The sequence below is a fragment of the Pelophylax lessonae genome (genome assembly GCF_965119305.1).
Source record: "Pelophylax lessonae genome assembly, chromosome: 2".
Lineage (NCBI taxonomy): Eukaryota > Metazoa > Chordata > Amphibia > Anura > Ranidae > Pelophylax > Pelophylax lessonae.
Window position 1 is genome coordinate 726,734,044 of NC_138769.1, and position 24,326 is coordinate 726,758,369.

A 24,326-nucleotide genomic window follows, 5' to 3' on the forward strand; every position below is an offset into this window, starting at 1 on the left:
ACAACAACTTTTTGTATAAGACATAGAGCCAATTATGTACTCAGAATGAGACCCGCTCTATGAGGTCACTACCCAGCAGACAGGATGCTTTCTGTACCACCAGTGAGCACACAATTAACCCCTTGATTTGTCCCTAGATGGTAACCCCTTTCCAGCCTGTGTCATTAGTATAGTGACATTATATATTATTAGCACTGATCACTCTATTAGTGTCACTGGAGATGTCAGTGGCAGTTAGTTCCCACAAAGTGCCAGTTAGTGTCAGATTTCCACAGCACTATCACAGTCTCACTATAAGTCGCTGATCACTGCCATCACGCCAGGTGGGGAGCTGCCACGCCGTCACGCCACGTGGACTGCACTGCAGATGGCCACGTTTTCCCTACAGGAACCTTTGTTTGTATATTTTTCATCTGATGCCATGTAAGTGTTTCATCTCGTTTTAATAAAGTGTTTAATAAGGGTAATGCACTATTGGCACTTTTTTCCATGTTGGGGGAGCTATACAAGAGACAGTCATCTTCAGCTTCATATGTGATTTGGTAAGCCCCAGTGAAGGGAAGGAAACCTTATTTTCACGTTCTGGAGTTGATCCTGGGCACTGTCTGTCTAGAATCCATATACCTACAGAGGTTCAAGGTTTACCCTCTTCATAATTCCGGTAAGAAGCCTGTATTATCACCTGGGCGACACCAGATAAGCTTCTAATTTCTCACGAGTGGAGGTTGTGATCATATTACATCCGGTTCCTATTGCCATTTGGTAAGGGGTTATTTCACCTGTTGGGGTGTCACGGATTTGCTGTCTCACATTGGCAAGATTGGAAGACACTCTACTTCATTTATTTCACTTATAGACTTTTTCATTGTGACGAACGCCCATTTGCTGGGACTTTCGTCACAGGTTACTGGAGGAGTGGGGAGGCCAGCCTTCTGCCCACGGACTACGGCCCTGGCTTGTAGGGGAGCGTGGCTCTGGTTGGGGGTGTATGCTGGGGGACCCTTGGAGTACTGTTACTTTGAATTCAAGTCCCTGTCACCCCAAGCGACACAGACTTTGGGCCCAAGCTGCATATTACAACAAAGGACTTTACACCATGAGAGACTAAACAGATGCTAATGACATAAGATTCAGCTATGGTATACTGGGGGGATGTGAATTGACACTTAAGTTATAATAAGGTGTGTTGAAAATGGAGACGGGCAGTCTGAGAGCCTATGTCTTCTGCTTTCATCTGTTTAGAGGTGGAGTGTGTTCACACTTCTAGGAATGCGTATTTGGCTATGTTTTGGGCTTGTTGTTTGTTGGGTTAATTATGATAATGTTGCAGTCTCATTCACCTATAGTCTCTTTCCAGATGACCATGGTATGTTGACTATGTTCTGTACGCAATTGCATTTACATATGATAATGAAATTAAACCCATAAGACTGTATATATTGGAAGTGAGTTGTTGAATAAAGTGTCTTTTGTTTTACCCTTCATCAAGCTTAGGCTGATGTTTAGGGGGAATTGAGGGGCCAGGTCACTGCATCACGTGAGATTCTGGAGACCTAAGACAGAAATACTTGGTCCGAGTATTGGGGATCTGTTACATTCATCATTTGTGTTCAATCACATTCATGCATTCCTTTGGGGGATTGCTCATTTGTGTGGACTTTTTTTGCACAGTAGTTTGTTATTAATCACCTTGTGTGGTGTATCATTTATCATATATGTTTTTTTTTATGTTTGGTTTATTTATATACTATACACCTTTGTATTTGATTTTGCTAAGCGCACTATTTCACTTTTCATGCACATAGTATGTCTCTTTCTTAATAAAAATCTTTCCTGCCAAGAGCCAAGTTCAGCTTTAAGGCCTCTTCTACACAGACATACCAAACTGTACACCCGTGCAAAGGGCCGTCACCCACACAGGATGCAGAGTTGTTCTTTGCAGCTGCATACAAGCAGCCTATTCAGATCAATGACAGGCTAAACCAGCGCAGGTTTCCAAGTGCATCCCGGAGTGTACATTCATATAGGACTGATGCATGGATCATAAAACAGGCAGACTGCACGGAACTCCTGTGCCTCCTGTGCGGGTGAAGGCGGCCCTTTGCACCAGTGTATGGATCAGTACGGCAGTGTAAATGAGGTCTGACTGTTAGGTGATTTAAATCAGAAAGGTAAACAAAAGCCCAGGAGCAGATCACTATGTACCTTAAGCAGAGCTTCATGTTGAAAGGCCTGTGTGCAAGTCAGTCGTGTAGTGGTTAGCACATTCACCTAGCAGCAAGAGGGTCGCTGGTTCGAATCCCAACAACAACACTACCTGCCTGGAGTTTGCATGTTCTCCCTGTGCCTGCGTGGGTTTCCTCCGGGCACTCCGGTTTCCTCCCACACTCCAAAGACATGCTGGTAGGTTAATTGGATCCTGTATAAAAAAATTGGCCCTACTGTGTATGAATGTGAGTTAGGGACCTTAGATTGTAAGCTCCTTGAGGGCAGGGACTGATGTGAATGTGCAATGTAAATGTAAAGTGCTGTGTAAATTGACAGCACTATATAAGTACCTGAAATAAATAAATAAATAAATAACTGCACCTTGTAATTGTTTACATTTCTCTGCTATTTGACGTGGTTATGCACACTCAGGAGTTAGGACACAGCATTTCAGGCCTGCTTGTCCAACCAGCAAAGGCAACAGGTGGGCCCACATTGCTTATCCTTTGCCACTCCAAGTCTTCTTATCTGTGTTGCTTCTCTTTCAGAGAGTTTTCAGACATTTCCACAACTGAGAGAGCTCGAGCTGTCTTTGAACAAGATCCGGCATATAAAAATCGAACCCAGGGATTTCCCACATCTTGAGGTGAGGAACCTTTTCTGAATGCTATTCTATCCCTATCCTGGGATCTAATCTTGAGGAAGCAAAACTGATGATATACAGTGATCAGGTATGGTTAGAATATTTATGGACATTGGGCCAAATATTACTATTTTATGTCCTGTGGACCAGTGCCCATAAGCAGCAGGGATAAATAGGTGGCTTTTCCTCATATTATTACTAGCCACATTTTTTGTTTGTGTAACCATTATTAGCAAAAATGCAGTCATTATATATTTACACATTGTCACTATTCTAAACCATATTACGACTAGTAAATGTTTTGTGCAGAAAAGGTGGTCCTGGCAGAGGGGGGATTACTTTTGAGTGCCAACAGTTGTGTGCCTAGAGGCGCCAGTGATAGAATTTAGCCCCAAATGTGGTATTAATTCTGATTATCATGTGTGCCCATTTAACATAGGAACTACCAAATTTTTGTGAATGTACACGTTGTTCAGTACAGAGTTCAGCAGTCTGGGGAATTTAATGTATTACATATTGTATTTGTGGTACATAGTGTGCTGTTACAGTAGCATATTGGTGGTCTTTGGGGAAGTGCACAGTACAGGGGTAGTCAGTGTAGAATTGCATCATTGGTGGTCAGTGGAGAAGAGTATAGTACATTAGCTGTTAATAGAGAAGTAAATGGTATAGTGGCGATCGGTGGAGAAATGCCCCCATACGGTTGCGTTGGTCAGTGGAGACCTGCACGGTACAGTGGCTATCAGTGCAGTGGTGACCAGTGGTACACAAGTACAGTGCCAGTCAGAGGAGATGAGCATCAGTACAGTGGTGGTCCGTGGAGAAGTGCAATGATGCAGTGGCAGTCAGAGGTGAACAACATTGGTTCAGAGGTAGTCAGTAGAGAACAACATTGGTTCAGTAGCAGCCATGGAGAACCACGTTGGTTTAGTGGCAGTCAGTGATCAACTGTGTTGGTTCAATTCTGGTCAGTGAAGAACCTTGTTGGTTCAGTGGCTGTTGGGTCAATGGTGGTAAGTGGAGAACTGTGTTGGTTCAGTGGCAGTCAGTGAAGAACAGCATTCTTTCAGTGGCAGTCGGTGGAGAACAGCATTGTTTCAGTGGCTGTCAGTGGAGAACAACATTGGTTCAGTGGCTGTCAGTGGAGAACAGCGTTGGTTCAGTGGCTGACAGTGGAGAACAGCGTTGTTTCAGTGGCTGTCAGTGGAGAACAGCATTGTTTCAGTGGCTGTCAGTGGAGAACAGTGTTGGTTCAGTGGCTGTCAGTGGAGAACAGCATTGTTTCAGTGGCTGTTGGTGGAGAACAGCATTGGTTCCGTGGCTGTCGGTGGAGAACAGAGTTGGTTCAGTGGCTGTCAGTGGAAAAAAACATTGGTTCAGTGGCTGTCAGTGGAGAACAGAGTTGGTTCAGTGGCTGTCAGTGGAGAACATTGTTGGTTCAGTGGCTGTCGGTGGAGAACAGCATTGGTTTAGTGGCTGTCACTGGAGAACTATGTAAATTCAGTGGTTTTCACTGGAGAACTATGTTGGTTCAGTGGCTGTCAGTAAAGAACCAGGCTGAGTCAATGGTGGTCGGTGGAGAACTGTGTTGGTTCAGTGGCTGTCAATGGAGAACAGCATTGGTTCAGAACTTTTTGGGTCAATGGTGGTCAGTGAAGAGATGTGTTGATTCAGTGGTGGTCAGTGAAGAATTGTGTTGGTTCAGTGGCTGTTAGTGAATAACTGTGTTGGTTCAGTGGTGGTCAGTGGAGAACAGTGTTGGTTTAGTGGCCAATTGTGTCGGTTCAGTAGTTGTCAGTGGAGAACCGTGTTGGTTCAGTGGCTGTCAGTGAAGAACCATGTCGGGTCAATGGTTGTCCGTAGACAACTGTGTTGGTTCAGTGGCAGTCAGTGGAGAACAGAGTGGGTTCTGTGATGGTCAGTAAAGAACAGTGTTGGTTCAGTGGAGAACAGCTTTGGTTCAGAGGCGGTTATTAAAGAGCCATATTGGTTTAGTGGCTGTCATTGAAGAACAGTGTTGGTTCAGTGGCAGTCAATAAAGGGCCACCTTGGTTCAGGTAGTCAGAAGAAGAGCTATGTTGGTTCAGTGGTGGTCAGTGGAGAACAGTGTCCATTCACTAGTGGTCAGTGAAGAAGAGCTATCGTTTTAGTGCTTACTTATGTGCTGGTCCTGTGGCATTGGTTCTTCAAGGAGTAAAGTTGCAGAGTGAAAAGTTGGCAATTCACGACCAGTGTCTATTTCTTCTTTGGCTCTGGTATTGGATTGTTAAAGGGTGGGGAACAGAGCTTGGTACAAGGTGTCTAGTAGGTGCACAATATGCCATGCATGCCATCAGCAGCTTCCCAGTTACACCTAACCTTCTGGGAGGATCTTAAATTGCTTAAAGCTGCATTTCAGCCATATTTTCAAAGAGTTTGCCTGTGAGTAAGCTTTAACGCAGGTGACATGTTTATTTAAATGATTCTTTAATGATTCTTCATGTCCTTTTGTTGCTTTTTCTTCGCTAATTGTGAAGTTCCTGCAGTGAAAAATAGATTTTGTGTACGGGTCTGTCACACAGCCTTCTATATACAAGGAGCAATGGACATACAATATATCACAATTGTACACAGGAATCCATTAGCAGAAGATATATGAAATATTAATCGGGCCAATCACAGAAATCGGTGGTAAATAAATAATATTAGGTGGATTTTAATCAGTCCGTTGTATGCAAAAAGCTTCCCTGGGACACGTGGACTTGTTGAGTGCATTATGGACCATATTCATCTGCTGCTATTATTGTCCTCATTGTACAAAGTGTGGACTGGGGCAACGCAGGCACGCCTTAAATCAATGCTGGTGATTAGTTGTTAGCAAGCAACACATCTCCCCAATGGGGATATACAGATGGTCACGTCTAAAAAAAAAAAAAACAGAATTACAGTATATGTTTTACTAATGGCCAAATTACATTATTTAGTACTTATAAGCAGCTACAGGACCATTCACAGTGCGCTGTAATATGAATAAAGCCGGCACACGAAAAAGTCTTCTTCCAAGTAAAATGCTTTATTCCAACATGGATAGCGGTGACAACATGACAGATGCTGATGCGTTTCGGCTTTACGCCTTCCTCATAGCATTCACAGTGCGCTGCATGAGCTTGCACATACACAATCGGAAGCTGGCTATTTGTAGTACCTGACTTTAAAATTTAAAAAAAAAAAATATCCCTATTTAAATTGGATATTTTTTAATATATTTATATTTTTAAACATTTAAGCAGCATTTCCACAGGACGTCTGGAATCCCCGTGCCCCCTCCTAGTTTATGTACAATGCACAGGAATTGGGTCCTGACAGTCTGGTGGCACATCTGCTCATGTGCGGGTTACACCGTACATCTGTGCATGCGCATGGTTTTCCCACGCCTGTGCAAAGACAGGTAGCATAGCAGTCCAAAAACTGTGCCATCCTTGCAACCATGCTGGAAACATCCTACATGTGCAGATGTGATTTTGGCATATCTACGCTGGCACGAAAATGGCAGTGCTGGAAAGGAGGCATAAAATTTTATTTTTAAGGAGTTCCCTAATTTTTATGTTAAAATTCACATTTTAGCATGTGTGGGAAAAATGTTAAAAAAAAAATTAGTCTGAAAATGGATGAACCACAACAGAGAAAAAGGTTTGTGTGTTGATTACCCACTTGAAGACCAGGCCTTTTCTGGCTCTTTTTTGCTAGAAATGTACTTAGAATCCCCAAACATTTTATATATATATATATATATATATATATATATATATATATATATATATATATATATATATATATATATATATATATATATATATTTTTTTTTTCAGCAGAGACCCTAGGGAATATAATGGCGATCGTTGCAATTTCTTATTTCAAACATTATTTGTGCAGTGCTTTTTTTGGAAAAAATACAAAAGTAAAACAAAAGAAAAACAATATATAACCATTGTTTTAAATAAAATATAAAAGAGGATGTAGTGCAGAGTAAATAGATACCTAACATGTCATGCTTTAAAATTGGCGACCAACTACCTAAAAATCTCCATAGGCGAAGCTTTAAAATTTTTTACAGGTTACCTGTTTAGTGTTACAGAGGAGGTCTAGCACTAGAATTATTGCTCTCACTCTAACGTTCGAGGCGATACCTCACATGGGTGGTGCGAACACCATTTGCATATGTGCGCGCGACTTAAGGAAGTGCTCACTTCTGGAAGGATGGGGGCACTTTCAATTCTTTTTTTTCCTATTCATTTTATTTTTTATTTTTACACTATCTCTTTTAATTTTTTCATTTCTTTTATTCCTATTTCAAGGAATGTAAACATCCCTTGTAATAGAAATAAGGATGACAAGTCCTCTTTATGAAGAGATCTGGGATCCTAAAGACCCCAGATCTCTCATTTACCTTTAAAAGCAAAACAAAACAAAAAAATAATAATAATAATAATCTTTTGCTTCAAAAAATAAATAAAAATAGTTTACTTCCACCCTAGACTGGAAGTGGCATCATGACGTCGTTCCAGTCTTCCAAGTCCATAGAGGCGATTAGAGACTGTCTGGTCTCTGTTCACCTCTGTGACCAGACGACCGGTCGGATTGTTTCTTGGGTGCGCTGGTGGAACTAGTAAGCCCGAAATACACTGGCAAGCAACATCCCCCTCCCGCTGCCTTTGAAAGTGATCCAGTGACTAATAACACGCTTTGACCGCTTTCGTAAGAAAAATACTGGGGTTAGATCTGTATCCTTAGCTATAAACTCGGTAAACCACTTGCAAACCGTAATGTGTATATATATATATATATATATATATATATATATATATTTTATTGAGATTTTCTGTGATAGACCAACACAAAGTGGCACATAATTGTGAAGTAGAAGGAAAATGATAAATGGTTTTCAAATTTTTTTACAAATAAATATGTGAAAAGTGTGGTGTGCATTTGTTTTCAGCCCCCTTTACTCTGATACCCCCTAACTTAAATGTTGTGGAACCAATTACCTTCAGAATTACCTAATTAGTAAATGGAGTCCACCTGTGTGTAATCGAATCCCAGTATAAATACAGCTGTTCTGTGAGGTTCTCAGAGGTTTGTTAGAGAACCTTAGTGAACAAACTGCATCATGAATGCCAAGGAACATACCAGACAGGTCAGGGATAAAGTTGTGGAGAAGTTTAAAGCAGGGTTAGGTTATAAAGAAAATATCCCAAGCTCTGAGCATCATCCGAAAAATGGAAAGAGTATGGCACATCTTCAACCCTAACAAGACATGGCCGTCCACCTAAACTGAAAGGCCGGGCAAGGAGAGCATTAATCAGAGAAGCAGCCAAGATCCCCAGAGTCCAATGGGAACTCTGGAGGAGCTGCAGAGATCCACATCTCAGGTGAGAGAATCTGTCCACAGGACAACTATATTAGTCATGTTCTCCATAGATCTGCCCTTTATGGAAGAGTGGCAAGAAGAAAGCCATTGTCGAAAGAAAGCCATAAGAAGTCCCGTTTGCAGTTTGGGAGAAGCCATGTGGGGGACACAGCAAACATGTAGAAGAAGGTGCTCTGGTCAGATGAGAACAAAATTGAACTTTTTGGCCTAACAGCAAAATTCTATGTGTGCCAGAAAACTAACACTGCTCATCACCCTGAACACACCATCCTCACTGTGAAACATGATGGTGGCAGCATCATGGTGTGGGGATGCTTTTCTACAGCAGGGACTGGGAAGATGGATGGAGCCAAATACAGGGCAATCTTAGAAGAAAACCTGTTAGATTCTGCAAAAGACTTGAGACTGGGGTTGAGGTTCACCTTCCAGCACGACAAACATCCAGCCAGAGCTACAATGGAATGGTTTAGATCAAAGCATATTCATGTGTTAGAATGGTCCTGTCAAAGTCCAGACCTAAATCCAATTGAGAATCTGTAGCAAGACTTGAAAATTGCTGCTCACAGACGCTCTCCATCCAATCTGACAGAGCTTGAGCTATTTTGCAAAGAAGAATGGGCAAAAATGTCACTCTCTAGATGTGCAAAGCTGGTAGAGACATCCCCAAAAAGACTTGCAGCTGTAATTGCAGTGAAAGGCGGTTCTACAAAGTATTGACTCAGGGGGGTGAATACAAATGCACGCCACACTTTTCACAGATTTATTTGTTTTGAAAGCCATTTATCATTTTCCTTCCACTTCACAATTATGTGCCACTTTGTGTTGGTCTATCACATAAAATCCCAATAAAATACATTTACGTTATTGATTGTAACATGACAAAAATTTCAAGGGGTATGAATACTTTTTCAAGGCACTGTATAGTGCATGGTAAGTTCCTATTTCCGGGTCCAGTATAAAAGCATAAAAACACAATTACTAGCACTCACATTGTCTCCCATATTGCTTTATTGAAGATCCTTCCACATGGTACAACAACCAACGCGTTTCTGCCCTTATGGCTATAGTGTAGCTATGAATGAGGCCATATAGGCAGAAAAGCGTCAGCTGTTTGTACTGTGTCGAAGGATCTTCAATAAAGCAATATATGAGAGAACCTGAGTACTTGCAACCGGGTTCCCCTGCCATAGAAGGCACTCATAGACAGGGGAGGACTGGGCCAGGGGGGCAAATCCCCCCCCGGGCCGCTCGGATACCCCATAAAAAGGCTGCACCACTTCTGCCACAGACATGCCTAAAGGATTCCTGGTGAAGAGAAGTAAAAAGTCCCCACCGCTGAGCTACTGAGTGCGGGATGAAGACAAGGACAAAGCGCAGCCCCCCCCCCCCCCTCAGCTTGGATGGTGTAAACTGTGTCTGAGCAGAGGCCGGTTCCATGCCCCACTGGAGACTCTTCTACCCCAGCCAGCCCAAACCGAGCTGTCCCAGTTCCCCCAACCGCCCGCTGCTGGCCAGGTCAGGTACCCAGATTCAGCCAGTAAGTAGAGAGTATCTAACAGGGCTTCAGCTTGGGATTGGGGTCAGGAGGAGGATTGTGAGAGTGGGAGGGGGGGGGGCGAGGGAAAGTGGGAGTGGGGCCGAGTCGCTGCACCATGGGCCTCTGGTTTGTACTTTCCCCCTGGGCTCGAAAGTTGCCAGTCTGCCCCTGCTCATAGATCTTCCAATAGAGTCTAGAAGTAAGAAAAAGGTTGATTTATTACTCCAACATTTCGGTAGGTCAATGCATACTATGTCTTGTATCACAGGTCCTGGATCTATCATACAACTGCCTGTCTCCAGGTGACATTACACAGCTAGGGGTACTCCCACGGCTCAGAGTACTCTACCTAACAGGAAATGAGCTGACTCAGCTGCCCCCCGACCTGACTGCTCCACCACGGTGAGTACCGCTCATTTAATTAACATTAAAAAAATGGTTCCTGTTTTTGATTTTCTGCATGTGGCCAATTATTATGGATGATTTTTTCTTTTATAGTATTATATTAAAAGAGAACCGGTCACTCCTGTATGTTGAGTCCTGTCTGGCACAACTTTGCTTGTCAATCTTGCATATTTGACACCCAGGGCAGATTATTTTTTTAACTAAAGGAACTGAAATAAAAGTATAAAAGTGTGCTAGAGATAGAGTTTTATGGCAGAAGAGACATTGGGCAATGTTTATCAGGAGCAGTGAGACAGATTGTGTGACGGGGCTCACCGTCACTGAAAGTGAGGGACGGGTGCTTGGGGGTTGCTGAGAGGATGGTTTGGATGACTTCAAATGGGAGAGTAATGTTTGTCAGCAATTTCTCTCAAGGAATATGAAGATTTGGTCCCCTTTGCACTGTGAGACATGTGGCCTGTTGCCATGAAGTCTGTGACACCTATGTGTGTATTCCCAGTGGTGTATTTTGGTTTTGTGCTGCCCTAGGCAAGACTAAAATTTGTCCCCCCCCTTTCCCCCTCCTATGTAAATTTGCCCTACTCCTTCCTTTTTAACGGATGTGACTCCCTCCAAGATTGAAGGACTCCAAGTGCCAGCATGAATCCCTGAGATCTCACAAGAGGGGGGTGAGAGGGGGTGGGAGAGAGAGAGGGGGGATGGGTGAGGGAGAGAGAGAGAGGGGGGAAATGAGAGAGAGAGGGGGGGTGGGTGAGCAAGGGAGGGAGGGAGAGAGGGGGGGTGGGTGAGGAAGGGAGGGAGGGAGAGAGGGGGGGGGTGAGAGAGAGAGAGGGGGGGGCGGTGAGAGAGAGAGAGAGAGAGAGGATGAGAGGGAGGATGAGAGAGAGGGAGGATGAGAGAGAGGGGGGATGAGAGAGAGAGAGAGGGGGTGAGAGAGAGAAAGAGAGGGGTGATGAGAGAAGAGGGGTTGAGAGAGAGGGGGTGAGAGAGAAAGAGAGAGGGGGGAGAGAGAGAGAGGGGTGAGTGAGTGAGTGAGTGAGAGAGAGAGAGGAGGAGGGTGAGAGAGAGAGGTGGGAGAGGCGGCTCTAGCAACAAGTGGCCAAAAGAGTCTCAGGTGGAGGGGGCGGCTTTTTTGCTGCCCCCCTGCAAAGTGCCGCCCTAGGTCTGGGCCTTGTCAGCCTAGGCCAAAATACAGCACTGTGTATTCCATGTGCTTCGGTGTGGGAGACGGACTGACTGTCATTGGCAGTCTTGTCCTATTGTCTGTTTTGAGGTGAGATGTGTGTTGTGTTAAGTCTGCCTGTCCCATTGTTAAATGTTATTGACCTCACATGTTCTGTCCAGATGGCTAGATAATTAGTTCAGGTTAATTCTGTTTCTGGATACAATTTCATCTGCATATGATAATGTAATCAGGCAGAGGGGAGGGATTGTGTACATTGTATGGGAGTGACTGAGTGTAAAACTCTGTTTTTATTGGATTGTGAATTTCATGTCCTGTTCCCCACAAGGTCCACCTGGGCGGTAACCTTGTGGGGGAAAACTGTATAAAAGAGCAGCTGTACCATTAAACCTTAAGTTCTACTTCACCCTCAATCTAGGTAACCTTGTGGGGGAAAACTGTATAAAAGAGCAGCTGTACCATTTAACCTTAAGTTCTACTTCACCCTCAATCTAGAGTCCTGTCTCTTATTGGGGGAATCTGCTACAAGGGATGGCTATGCTCTTCATACTCCCTTGAATAATCCCTAAACTCTTGTAAGAGTTTGTTCCTGCTTCACTCTGGGGAAAGAGAGGTTCATCTGGAGCCTTGTTGTAGGTCCAGGGTGGGTAGGAGATGGTGAGACCCCATCCAGCTGCGACGGTTCGTGAGGTCTGCGGTGGTTATGGTGTCTGGTGGAGTGCTTGGAGCCCTCGGGAAGCACTAGGAGCATCTGTCAACTGAGGTACCCAGTCAGGGTGCCAGTTGATCTGTTACAGATTGCATTACAGATTCAAGGCTATAGCTTAAGCCATTATGAAAAGGACCCAGATGAAGATCAAGAGAACATGGCGGTGATGGAGTATTGAGGGAGTGCATAGACCTCGCATCAATAGAGGAGAACACTCTGGCAGTGATGGCGAACCTTAGCACCCTAGATGTTTTGGAACTACATTTCCCATGATGCTCATGTACTCTGCAGTTTAGTTAAGCATCATGGGAAATATAGTTCCAAAGCATCTGGGGTGCCAAAGTTCCCCATCACTGCTCTATGGGGAAAGTCTGCCATAAAGTGCATGTATGCTGTGCATATTATAGTAAAATCTGCGGGGACCTGCTTGGTACAGTTCCATTTTAATATCCCCCTCCCCAATCTATACGTCCAAAATTATTTTTTAGGCTTATAGGGTGCATCATTCTGTATTTTTTTAACCTCCGCCCACCACTGTAATGCATCTATGCAGCGGCAGAAAGGGTGGGCCTTAACTCCTGGGTGCCACACATATGCGTCTATAGGGGTCTTCCTCTGTAAACCAGGAAGTCTCTTTTGCCGCAAGGAGATCGTATTATTACAAGGCCTGATTATACTTCTATTATGTGAGTTTTATTCTCTGCACTATTTAATAAAATTTGGAAACGGGATTACACTATTGTGAGTTTTCCTTTTTATGGTCCCATACTGATTGGCCCACCGAGGAAAGATTGGTATTGGAGTCCACAGGATCAGCCCTTAAAGCAAAGACCCCACTCCACACCGGACTAAGTGCGTTTGACCCACATGCAATATTGCTAAGGGGTCCTGGCAGTCTGGTAAGTGGCAGTATTCATGGGGAGTGGACCCTCGCACCATTGCACTTCATCTTTTGGCACGGATTGTCACCAATTTGTCTATTAACCACTTGCCGACTGCCTAACGCCGATCTACGTCGGCAGTCAGCCCCTCACAGGCAAAGTGACATAGGGCTACGTCACTAGCTTGTGAGGGTCTAGGGAGCGAGCGCGCGCCCCCGGAGGCGCGCTCCCGCTCCCGCGTGGTCACGGACCCCACCGCGCGTGTGACCGGCGGACCCGATGTCCACCGGTCACTCGGCGATCGTCGGGGGAGAGGGAGAAAGTCCGGCAGCTTGTGTAAACAAGCTGCCTGTCATTCTCCCCTGTGTATGAAGGATGATCATACGGTTCTACTATGTAGAACCGTTGATCACTCTTCATACATCTGAAGCCACAGCCAATCACAGTAGAAACCACGCCCCTAGGGACACACACAGCCCCTCCCTCCCAAATAAAGTTAACCCCTTCACTACCAGTGTATTTTTACAGTAACAGTGCATATATATAGCACTGATTACTGTAGAAATGTCACTGGTAACCCCAAAAGTGTCAAAAATGTCAGTCAAGGGTCCGATCTGTCCGCCGCAATGTCGCAGTACCGCAAAAAAAATCGCAGATCGCCGCCATTACGCGTTAAAAAAAAAAAAACAACAAAAATGACAAAAATCTTTCCCTTTGTTAGTAAACGCGATAACTTTTGCGCAAACCAATCAAAATACGCTTTTTGCGATTTTTTTTTTTTACCAAACATAGGTAGCATAAAACAAATTGGCCGAAAATGTTAAAAAATTTAGATTTTTACATTTTTTTGGGGGGAATTTCATATAAAAAAATGTGAAAAATATTGCTATTTTTGCAAAATGTACGCTCTTTTTTTGTTTATATAAAATTATATATGATCAAAAAATCGCACAGGTGATCAAATACCACCAAAAGAAAGCTCTGTTTGTGGGAAAAAAAGGACGCCAAATTCGTTTAGATACAGCATCGCACGACCGCGCAATTGTCCGTTAAAGTCACGCAGTGCCGAATCGCAAAATACCCCCTGGTCAGGAAGGGGGTAAAATCTTCCGGGGCTTAAGTGGTTAAGGAGCACCTAAGCACTTCACACTTACACTGGCTACTTGCTTAAGGAATTTAACTTTTTTGAGGCTTAATAGATTTATATATTTTTTGGGACTTTATTTATGTATATGCACTATTGCAGATGTAATGATTTATGGATTGTTATTTTTGTTTAATCAAATCACGCAGAAATATTTTGATTTCTAATATTGGCACTAAATTTTTACACCATTGTAACACTTTATAATTAGGGTGAAGTTATTTATTTGCAACAGAGCTCCTGTGTGCCTCCTGTTCAGGAACACCGGTCTCTGTGTTGATTCCACAAGTCCCTCCCCCCCCACAGTTAGAAAACACCCCCTAGGCATACATTTAACCCTTTGATCGCCCCTGGTGTTAACTCCTTCCCTGCCAGTGTCATTATTACAGCAAATTGCGAATTTTTAGCACTGATTTCTGTAGTAATGTCACTGGTCCCCCCAAAAGTGCCAAAAATGTCAGTTAGGGGTCCGATCTGTCCGCCGCAATGTCGCAGTCCCGCTATAAATCGATGATCGCTGCCATTATTAGTAAAAAAATAAATAAATAAAAATGGCCTGGTCATTAGGGGGCAAAACCTTCCCGGGCTGAAATTGTTAACCGCTTGCCGACCGCCGCACAACTATTTATTTACTGCGGCGGTCAGCCCCTCACAGGCAAAGCGACGACGTAGTACTACGTCGCTAGCCTGTGAGGGTCTAGGGAGCGAGCGTGCGCCCCCGGAGGCGCGCTCCCATGTGGTCACGGACCCCCCCCCCCTCGCGATCGTCCGTTACACCGGAAGAAAGGCAGGCGGCTAATGTAAACAAAGCCGCCTGTCATTCTCCCCTGTGTAAGAATGGAGATCACACAGTTCTACTATGTAGGACCGTTGATCTCTGTTCTTACACCTCAAGCCACAGCCAATCACAGTTAGAAACACGCCCCTAGGACATACTTAACCCCTCCCTCTCCAATACAGTTAACTCCTTCACTGCCAGTGTCATTTTTGCAGTAACAGTGCATATATATAGCACTGATTACTGCAGTAATGTCACTGGTAACCCCAAAAGTGTCAAAAATGTCAGTCAAGGGTCCGATCTGACCGCCGCAATGTCGCAGTCCTGCAAAAAAAAAATCGCAGATCGCCGCCATTACGCGTTAAAAAAAAAACAACAAAAATTACAAAAATCTTTCCCTTTGTTAGTAAACGCGATGACTTTTGTGCAAACCAATCAAAATACCCTTTTTGCGATTTTTTTTTTCCCAAACATATGTAGCATTAAACAAATTGGCCGAAAATGTTAAAAATTTTGATTTTTAATTTTTTTTTTGGGAATTTTATATAAAAAATGTGAAAAATATTGTTATTTTTGCAAAATTGAAGCTATTTTTTTGTTTATAGCGCATGATCAAAAAATCGCACAGGTGATCAAATACCACCAAAAGAAAGCTCTGTTTGTGGGAAAAAAAGGACGTCAAATTAGTTTAGATACAGCGTCGCACGACCGAGCAATTGTTAGTTAAAGTCACGCAGTGCCGAATCGCAAAATACCCCCTGGTCGGAATGGGGGTAAAATCTTCCGGGGCTAAGTGGTTAAAGGATAAGTTCACTTTAAAAAAAATTATAAAAAATGCACATATTTTTGCAAATAAAAAATAATGTGCATTTACTATTTTTTTATGGGAGCCTGTAAAGCATTGCGTCCGCGATCAGTGACTCCTACAGACCATTGTAAACTGTCTGCTCATACATCGCACTGGCAGGTAGTTTCACAAAGACAGGAAGAATCAATTAACTGCCTAGAGCAGTGGTCCTCAACTCCGGTCCTAAGGGCACAGTAACAGGCCAGATTTTAAATATTACCTTGGGGAGATGCAGACTAGAATACTGCAATCACTGAGCAGCAAATGATATCACCTGGGATGTAATTTAGTTATCTTGCAAACCTGACCTGTTAGTGGGCCTCGAGGACCGGAGTTGAGGATGAGGACCACTGGCCTAGAGTGCACAATCAGCCACAAAGGCTATCCGTTCTTGTAGTTCATTCATTCACAGAACCCTGTAAACGAATGATGCGGCCGTGTGGGGACTGCGCCCACACAGCCACGCCAATCATTCAATTGTTGTCAAATAGTGACAGCAGGCACGGGGAGAAGATCCCCCCATCTGCTGTCACAGAGAGGCCTTGGATTGGGGAGAGGCTACAGGAGTGAGAAGATGTTACATGTTCCCAAAGGTTCATGGAGTCTTCCAATCAGGGAGTATCGCCTTATCTGTACGGGAGGTACGAGGAAGCAGACACAATGACAGTGTTCAGGAGACCTGCATGGTATTAGCAATCTGCTGATCGCTGGTGCAATACTTTAGGGCTCCTGCAACAAAAAATAATAATGCTTGATAGAGCAGCCAACTCTGAAATCCAAACAAACTATTCTTTTATTGGTTTACAGTGCCTTGCGAAAGTATTCGGCCCCCTTGAACTTTTCGACCTTTTGCCACATTTCAGGCTTCAAACATAAAGATATAAAACTGTAATTTTTTGTGAAGAATCAACAAGTGGGACACAAAAATGAAGTGGAACTAAATTTATTGGATATTTCAAACTTTGTTAACAAATAAAAAACTGAAAAATTGGGCGTGCAAAATTATTCAGCCCCCCTTAAGTTAATACTTTGTAGCGCCACCTTTTGCTGCGATTACAGCTGTAAGTGGCTTGGGGTATGTCTCTATCAGTTTTGCACATCGAGAGACTGAAATTTTTGCCCATTCCTCCTTGCAAAACAGCTCGAGCTCAGTGAGGTTGGATGGAGAGCGTTTGTGAACAGTAGTTTTCAGTTCTTTCCACAGATTCTCGATTGGATTCAGGTCTGGACTTTGACTTGGCCATTCTAACACCTGGATATGTTTATTTGTGAACCATTCCATTGTAGATTTTGCTTTATGTTTTGGATCATTGTCTTGATATCATTGTCGGATATCATTGTCGGATATCTGTTCAATTGCAATTGCAAACCTTGTAGAAATTCTACAATGCACATCAGAGCATAGACATCTCCAAAATTTTTCATTTTGGTTATTACTGATTTATTTTTCTTTTCTAAAACAAGTGGAGTTACTTCCTAGCAGCCCACATGGCATCTAGTCCCTTCTGCTGACCTCAAGCCAAACATACTCATGTATCTTGGACCTAGTCCACAGAGCAATCGATGCATCCACAGGGTAACCCAGATCTCAGGAACAGCAGAGCATATTGTCATGCTGGGCACACTTTAGAGGTCACCCGCTTTTAGTAGGACATCTGACCCAGCGCAACTGCTCGCCATTGGCAGAGCTTCCAGTTTCAATCTTCTGTGCATGTGTGCCATTCACCACCCTGCTGTTAGCCGGGCATTTGGTGATCACTGGAGCCATCCTGGAACTTCTGGACACCATAGGACGCTCCCAATATCCGCACAGCTGTCCCGTGTGAGACCCCCAGTAGCCATGTCTTCCAAAAGGAAGCGAGACTCACCCCAAGAAGCTGTATTCAGAGGAAGGCATAGAAAACACCTGCAATAGGACAAGGTCTTTAGGACAAGGTCGGGAATCCATACAGCAAGCTCAAGAACAGAGTATATACACTAGATACCACGCTGGAACAAAGGGAGAGAAGTGATCAACCCCCATCCAGAGAGATAAATAATAAATAACTGGCGCACCACGGGGAGAAACAGTATCACCAAAAGACTATACCGATAATACTGGACACATACTGATGAACTCGTGAAAAGGACAATCAATGTGATATAAAAAGTCCATAAGTCCATATGTGACACAGTCCATAAAAAATTCCAATGTGCACTCCTTAGGCAGCTCTAGTGACAAGGTAGAAGTTTTGCTTGTTGCCAACTGAAAAGAAACACAGGCGCCACTCTAAGGTCAGTAGCTGGAATTTTTTTTTTAAAAGGATGCAACTGAATGTGGGGTACTCACAAGGGTAATAAGTAATCAAGCACATCAGAGAATGCTCCGGTGGAGAGTCAGGATGGCCAGAGCGGTAGCGATGGGCAGGCTGCAGCGATATTGCTGTACTTCCTCGTCCCGGGGACACTCAGGTGCCGGTCCGTCGTCCCTTCCGGGAGCGTGGGCGTGATTACGTCGTGGCGCCGGCGACGCGTTCTCGGAGCATGCGAGGGATCGGCCTGAAGAAGGAGCGCATGCTCCGAGAACGCGTCGCCGGCGCCATGACGTAATCACGCCCATGCCCACGCTCCCGGAAGTGACGACAGACCGGCACCTGAGTGTCCCCGGGACGAGGAAGTACAGCGATATCGCTGCAGCCTGCCCATCGCTACCGCTCTGGCCATCCTGACTCTCCACCGGAGCATTCTCTGATGTGCTTGATTACTTATTGCCCTTGTGAGTACCCCACATTCAGTTGCATCCTTTTAATAAAATTCCAGCTACTGCACTTAGAGTGGCGCCTGTGTTTCTTTACAGGTGTATTACCCTCTGCTTAGAGGTGAGAGTTTAGTACACCTAGAGGTGATATCACGGCACAAGGTGGAGGAAAATTAATCACAGTATCACCGGTTTATTGCACTCATATTGTCTGATGGACAACAGCGCAGCCACTTGATCAAGAACTGTTTTAAAAATACCACTGTGGAAACCAGACATTCAAATATATGCGAATTTGCAAATTTTGCACAGATTTTGATATATTGGAAGTTTTTGCTGGAATATTGATTGATTTCACTGTAATTCACTATTTATATATATATTTGTCACCACATGCATAGAGCACTTTAGAGAAGCACATAGGTGAAGCACCTATTAATTACTAAGAATTTTTAAAGTCACCTGATATTCACCAAGCACTTTATATGTATTTTTATGCACTACAAGATACACTTTGAAAATTATATTAGGATTGTATGAATTTTAGATACATTTATTTATTTATATATTTATATTCTTAAAGGTGAATCACTACAAGCACTTTACTATATTTTATAAATACCCTGAAGCGCATCACAACCTCCCTTTCTTTCAGTATTGATATAACTGTTTTATAGTACCAGTTTCAGTGGTGCAGCATTAGGGTAGTTAGAAGTATCCAAGATAGCGCAGGAATCATACATTAACCACTTTACCACCGGAGCATTTTGCTGTCTTACGTCCGGGCCACTTTTTGCGATTCGGCGCTGTGCGACTTTAAGTGACAATTGCGCGGTCGTGCGACGCCGTACCCAAACGAAATTGACGTCCTTTATTCCCCACAAACAGAGCTTTCTTTTGGTGGTATTTGATCACCTGTGCGATTTTTACTTTTTGCGCTATAAACAAAAAAAGAGCATTTATTTTGAAAAAATAACAATATTTTTAACATTTTTTTTATATGAAATTCCCCCCCAAAAAAGATGTAAAAACCAATTTTTTTTAAAAATTTTTGGCCAATTTGTTTTCTGCTACCCATGTTTGGTAAAAAAAAATCTCGCAATAAGCGTATTTTGATTGGTTTGCGCAAAAGTTATTGCGTTTACTAACTAAGGGAAAGATTTCTGTCATTTTTGGTGTTTTTTTTTTTTAACGAGTAATGGCGGCGATCTGCGATTTTTTTTTTTTTTTTGCGGGACTGCGACATTGCGGCGGACAGATCGGACTCTTGACTGACATTTTTGACACTTTTGGGGGGACCAGTGACATTACTGCAGTAATCAGTGCTATACATATGCACTGTTACTGTAAAAATGACACTGGCAGGGAAGGGGTTAATTTTATTGGAGAGGGAGGGGTTAATGTATGCCTGGTGCTTACTGACGTGTGGGGGGGGGAGGTGACTGTGTGAGACAGGGACAGATCGGATGTTCAGCTATGCTGAACACTCCGATCTGTCAGTCCCTGTCACTATGGAGATCCGCCCGCTTGTGTTTACACAGGCGGGCGGATCTCCACACTAGATCCCCGACGATCGGGGCAGAGCAGCGGCAATCGCCACTGCTCCTCCCCTGGCCCGACTCCCGCTGTGAATGAAAATAGCGGGAGCGCACCTCCTACAGGGGAGGAGTCTGGCGACGTAGGTCTACGTCGTCAGACGGGATCGTGCCACTTTGCCGCAGTAGTACTCCGGTACTCAGTGGCAAAGTGGTTAAATATAAATGCCTGGTGCTATCCACTGTAAAGCCATACCATACTGCTGCTTTATAAATTGCCCCCATGGATATCTACCCTTTGTGATAGGTCAGTGTAGGAAACAAATAGCATATTATGGAGAAGGTGGTGGTCTGTGTATGTAACATATAGTTGGTTGCCATTTTCCAAGTTTACCTAAAATGCATCAGTGAAAACCTTACTAAAATATCTGCAATTGCGATCAACAAAAATGTATAAATACAGTATACAATGGGCAAGAAAGGACTGGGAGAAGGAGGACATAAACATGAAACCATCTCTCACATTAGCAGTATGTGGGTTTTATTGGGGGTGTTATGAAAAACACAGCTAAAATCATCTAAAATTCTCTTCCTATGTAGGAATGACGACCATATGACGATGTTTCCATGCCTGGAAATTCTGATGTTGGATAACAATAGACTCTCACACCCATCCGTATTTGTGAGCCTGGCTGGACTTAAAAGGTAAACTCTATGCAGTGATAAGACTGAAAGCTTTCCCCTATTCAAGTCTTTGAGGTCCCATATTAGAGCTATCTTAGGGGGAGATTTGCACACACACAGTACTTTGCAACTGTCAGGATATACAGTGGGTACGGAAAGTATTCAGACCCCCTTAAAGTTTTCACTCTGTTATATTGCAGCCATTTGCTAAAATCATTTAAGTTCATTCTTCTTCCTCATGAATGTACACATAGCACCCCATACTGACAGAAAAACACAGAATTGTTGACATTGTTGCAGATTTATTAAAAAATAAAAACTGAAATATCACATGGTCCTAAGTATTCAGACCCTTTGCTCAGTATTTAGTAGAAGCCCCCTTTTGATCTAATACAGCCAGGAGTCTTTTTGGGAAAGATGCAACAAGTCTTTCACACCTGGATTTGGGGATCCTCTGCCATTCCTCCTTGCAGATCCTCTCCAGTTCTGTCAGGTTGGATGGTAAACGTTGGTGGACAGCCATTTTTAGGTCTCTCCAGAGATGCTCAATTGGGTTTAAGTCAGGGCTCTGGCTGGGCCATTCAAGAACAGTCACGGAGTTGTTGTGAAGCCACTCCTTCGTTATTTTAGCTGTGTGCTTAGGGTCATTGTCTTGTTGGAAGGTAAACCTTCGGCCCAGTCTGAGGTCCAGAGCACTCTGGAGAAGGTTTTTGTCCAGGATATCCCTGTACTTGGCCGCATTCATCTTTCCCTCCATTGCAACCAGTCGTCCTGTCCCTGCAGCTGAAAAACACTCCCACAGCATGATGCTGCCACCACCATGCTTCACTGTTGGGACTGTATTGGACAGGTGATGAGCAGTGCCTGGTTTTCTCCACACATACCACTTAGAATTAAGGCCAAAAAGTTCTATTTTGGTCTCATCAGACCAGAGAATCTTATTTCTCACCATCTTGGAGTCCTTCAGGTGTTTTTCAGCAAACTCCATGAGGGCTTTCATGTGTCTTACACTGAGGAGAGGCTTCCGTCGGGCCACTCTGCCATAAAGCCCCGACTGGTGGAGGGCTGCAGTGATGGTTGACTTTCTACAACTTTCTCCCATCTCCTGACTGCATCTCTGGAGCTCAGCCACAGTGATCTTTGGGTTCTTCTTTACCTCTCTCACCAAGGCTCTTCTCCCCCGATAGCTCAGTTTGGCCGGTCGGCCAGCTCTAGGAAGGGTTCTGGTCGTCCCAAACGTCTTCCATTTGAGGATTATAGAGGCCACTGTGCTCTTAGGAACCTTAAGTGCAGCAGAAATCTTTTTGTAACCTTGGCCAGATCTGTGCCTTGCCACAATTCTGTCTCTGAGCTCTTCAGGCAGTTCCTTTGACCTCATGATTCTCATTTGCTCTGACATGCATTGTGATCTGGAAGGTCTTATATAGACAGGTGTGTGGCTTTCCTAATCAAGTCCAATCAGTATAATCAAACACAGCTGGACTCAAATGAAGGTGTAGAACCATCTCAAGGATGATCAGAAGAAATGGAAAGCACCTGAGTTAAATATATGAGTGTCACAGCAAAGGGTCTGAATACTTAGGACCATGTGATATTTCAGTTTTTCTTTTCTAATAAATCTGCAACAATGTCAACAATTCTGTGTTTTTCTGTCAGTATGGGGTGCTATGTGTACATTCATGAGGAAGAAGAATGAACTTAAATGATTTTAGCAAATGGCTGCAATATAACAAAGAGTGAAAAATTTAAGGGGGTCTGAATACTTTCCGTACCCACTGTAAATGTACCAAAGCTGCACTGCTGTAATTGTAAGAGCATGTGAACACGTTTCCTGTGTGAAGGGCTTGGGGGTTCAGCCCACTGACTCTGCCGAATGTCAGACATACTCATGGTTTGGGGAATCATCCGGGAGAGCAATTTGAATGAATGGATCTATGGTAATTTTATTACAACACATAGATATATAAAGGTGACTGGTCCTACGATCTTTTTGCACCACATCCCTAATAATGTCAGGGGTTATTATAACACTTCCTTGCTCTCCTCACAAAAAAAAAAAAAAGTAACCCACCTCCTCAGCAGGAGCACCCACATACAGAAGAAAAAAATCCCCACCCACGTTTTAGCAAAACAAATGCTACCTCCCCCTTCCAGCAGAGCAGGGCCATCTTACCGAATGGCACCCAGCCCCAGCCAAGCATTAGTCCCGATTACCGTGTGCATCCCCCCGCCAAACTTAGCAGGTGGCAAGCGCCTGTTGGCCCTGCGTTGCTGTCAGGCCACTTGGGCCGTGGAGGGGGAGCCCACAACTGCAGGATTGCCTGTCTGCCTCCACTGGAACAGGCACACACAGGACAGTTGAGTCTGACTCCCATCCGTGTGTGTGGTCACCAGACCCAGCCGCTGAACTTGGAAGCTGTCATTAGCCTGGCACTGCTGTACCAAAAAAATATCACCTTATCGATAATTTGCATTTTTATTCTCGTGGGTGGTTGTGTAGGCAGGGCCCCACTGCACTGCATTGCCCGGGGCCCTATAATTCTCTTAAGATGGCACTGCAGCAGAGATAACCTTTTTATTGTAAAGCAAAAAACTTCTCAAACACATTTTTTTTTTTTTTAAAGCCTGTGGTGTGTGAACACACTCGAACTATCACCCGGTGCACACACGCAAACATGGAGGACACAAAAAGTGCACAGGGTGTGCAAAAGGATCCTCCTCCAAAGAGGGTGGACCCTAATCATGATTCCCCCGGGGCGCAAGACTCCTGACAGGGACAGGAGGTACTCACTTTGGTTTGCCCGACCGAAACCAGGCAAACCCCATTCTCTGGGAGGACTGCCAAAACAGCCCACCCCAAGTACTAGGTGGGGCTCCCCTGAAGGGAGATCCCATGAAAGAAAGGTGAACTAAGCCAAAAGGCCATATCCACCCCCTCCCAAGACTTTCAAGGTAGGCCCAAGGACCCACACCCTACTCATCGTGAAAAAGTGAATAGGAAAGGTTACAAAACTACAAATAAAAAACACACAACACACAAGAGTGGGGAAGGGGAAGTGGAGAAGTGCAGGTAGTGTCAAGGTGCAGGACCTTGAAAGGCCCCTCGGCCAGGAATAAAAAATTCCTCTGGTCCCGGCCAAAAGGCCCATCCCAAGAGGCAGGTGCGATAAAAGTGTGTGTGGTGCAGTGACCAAGGTGCCAAAGCTGCCCCTCACCAGTGAGAATTACGGCACCCCTGGGCTGCCACCCCAGGGGCACATATACACCAGGGGCTTTTTTCCGTCACATACAACAGGGCAGACAGCCGGGGGAAATCTGCCCTCCAGACTTCCTTTTGGCTGTGTCATATTACATCAGAGGCCAGGAGGAACCTAGGAGAGTCTCCATGGACCTTGAGCTGCAGCCGCATTATCTGATGGGGCTGCAGCTATCTATGGGGAAAAAAAGTGTCATGGATTGAGACTCCGGGCACCCAGGAATAGGTGTGCGGCATGTAATGCTAGTGATACTTGTGCTTGGTAATCAAAGAGATTCCAGTGTCCCTGTGAGGCCCCGTTGTATTCCAGGCTTAGGATGCACATGGACCTTGACGACTGCCCATAATTAACCACTTGCCGACCAGTCACGT

The 24,326-nt window shown here is 44.2% G+C and overlaps 1 protein-coding gene across 1 annotated transcript in view; it reads left to right on the top strand.

Moving 5' to 3' along the window:
* Window positions 1-24,326, top strand: part of XRRA1 (X-ray radiation resistance associated 1) — a 103,333-nt gene that overhangs the window by 30,090 nt on the left and 48,917 nt on the right. The window contains exons 6-8 of the mRNA XM_082247255.1: window positions 2,757-2,854; window positions 10,064-10,197; window positions 20,615-20,719. Of these exons, the coding sequence (XP_082103381.1) occupies window positions 2,757-2,854; window positions 10,064-10,197; window positions 20,615-20,719 (337 nt within the window). The remainder of the gene's footprint in view (window positions 1-2,756; window positions 2,855-10,063; window positions 10,198-20,614; window positions 20,720-24,326) is intronic.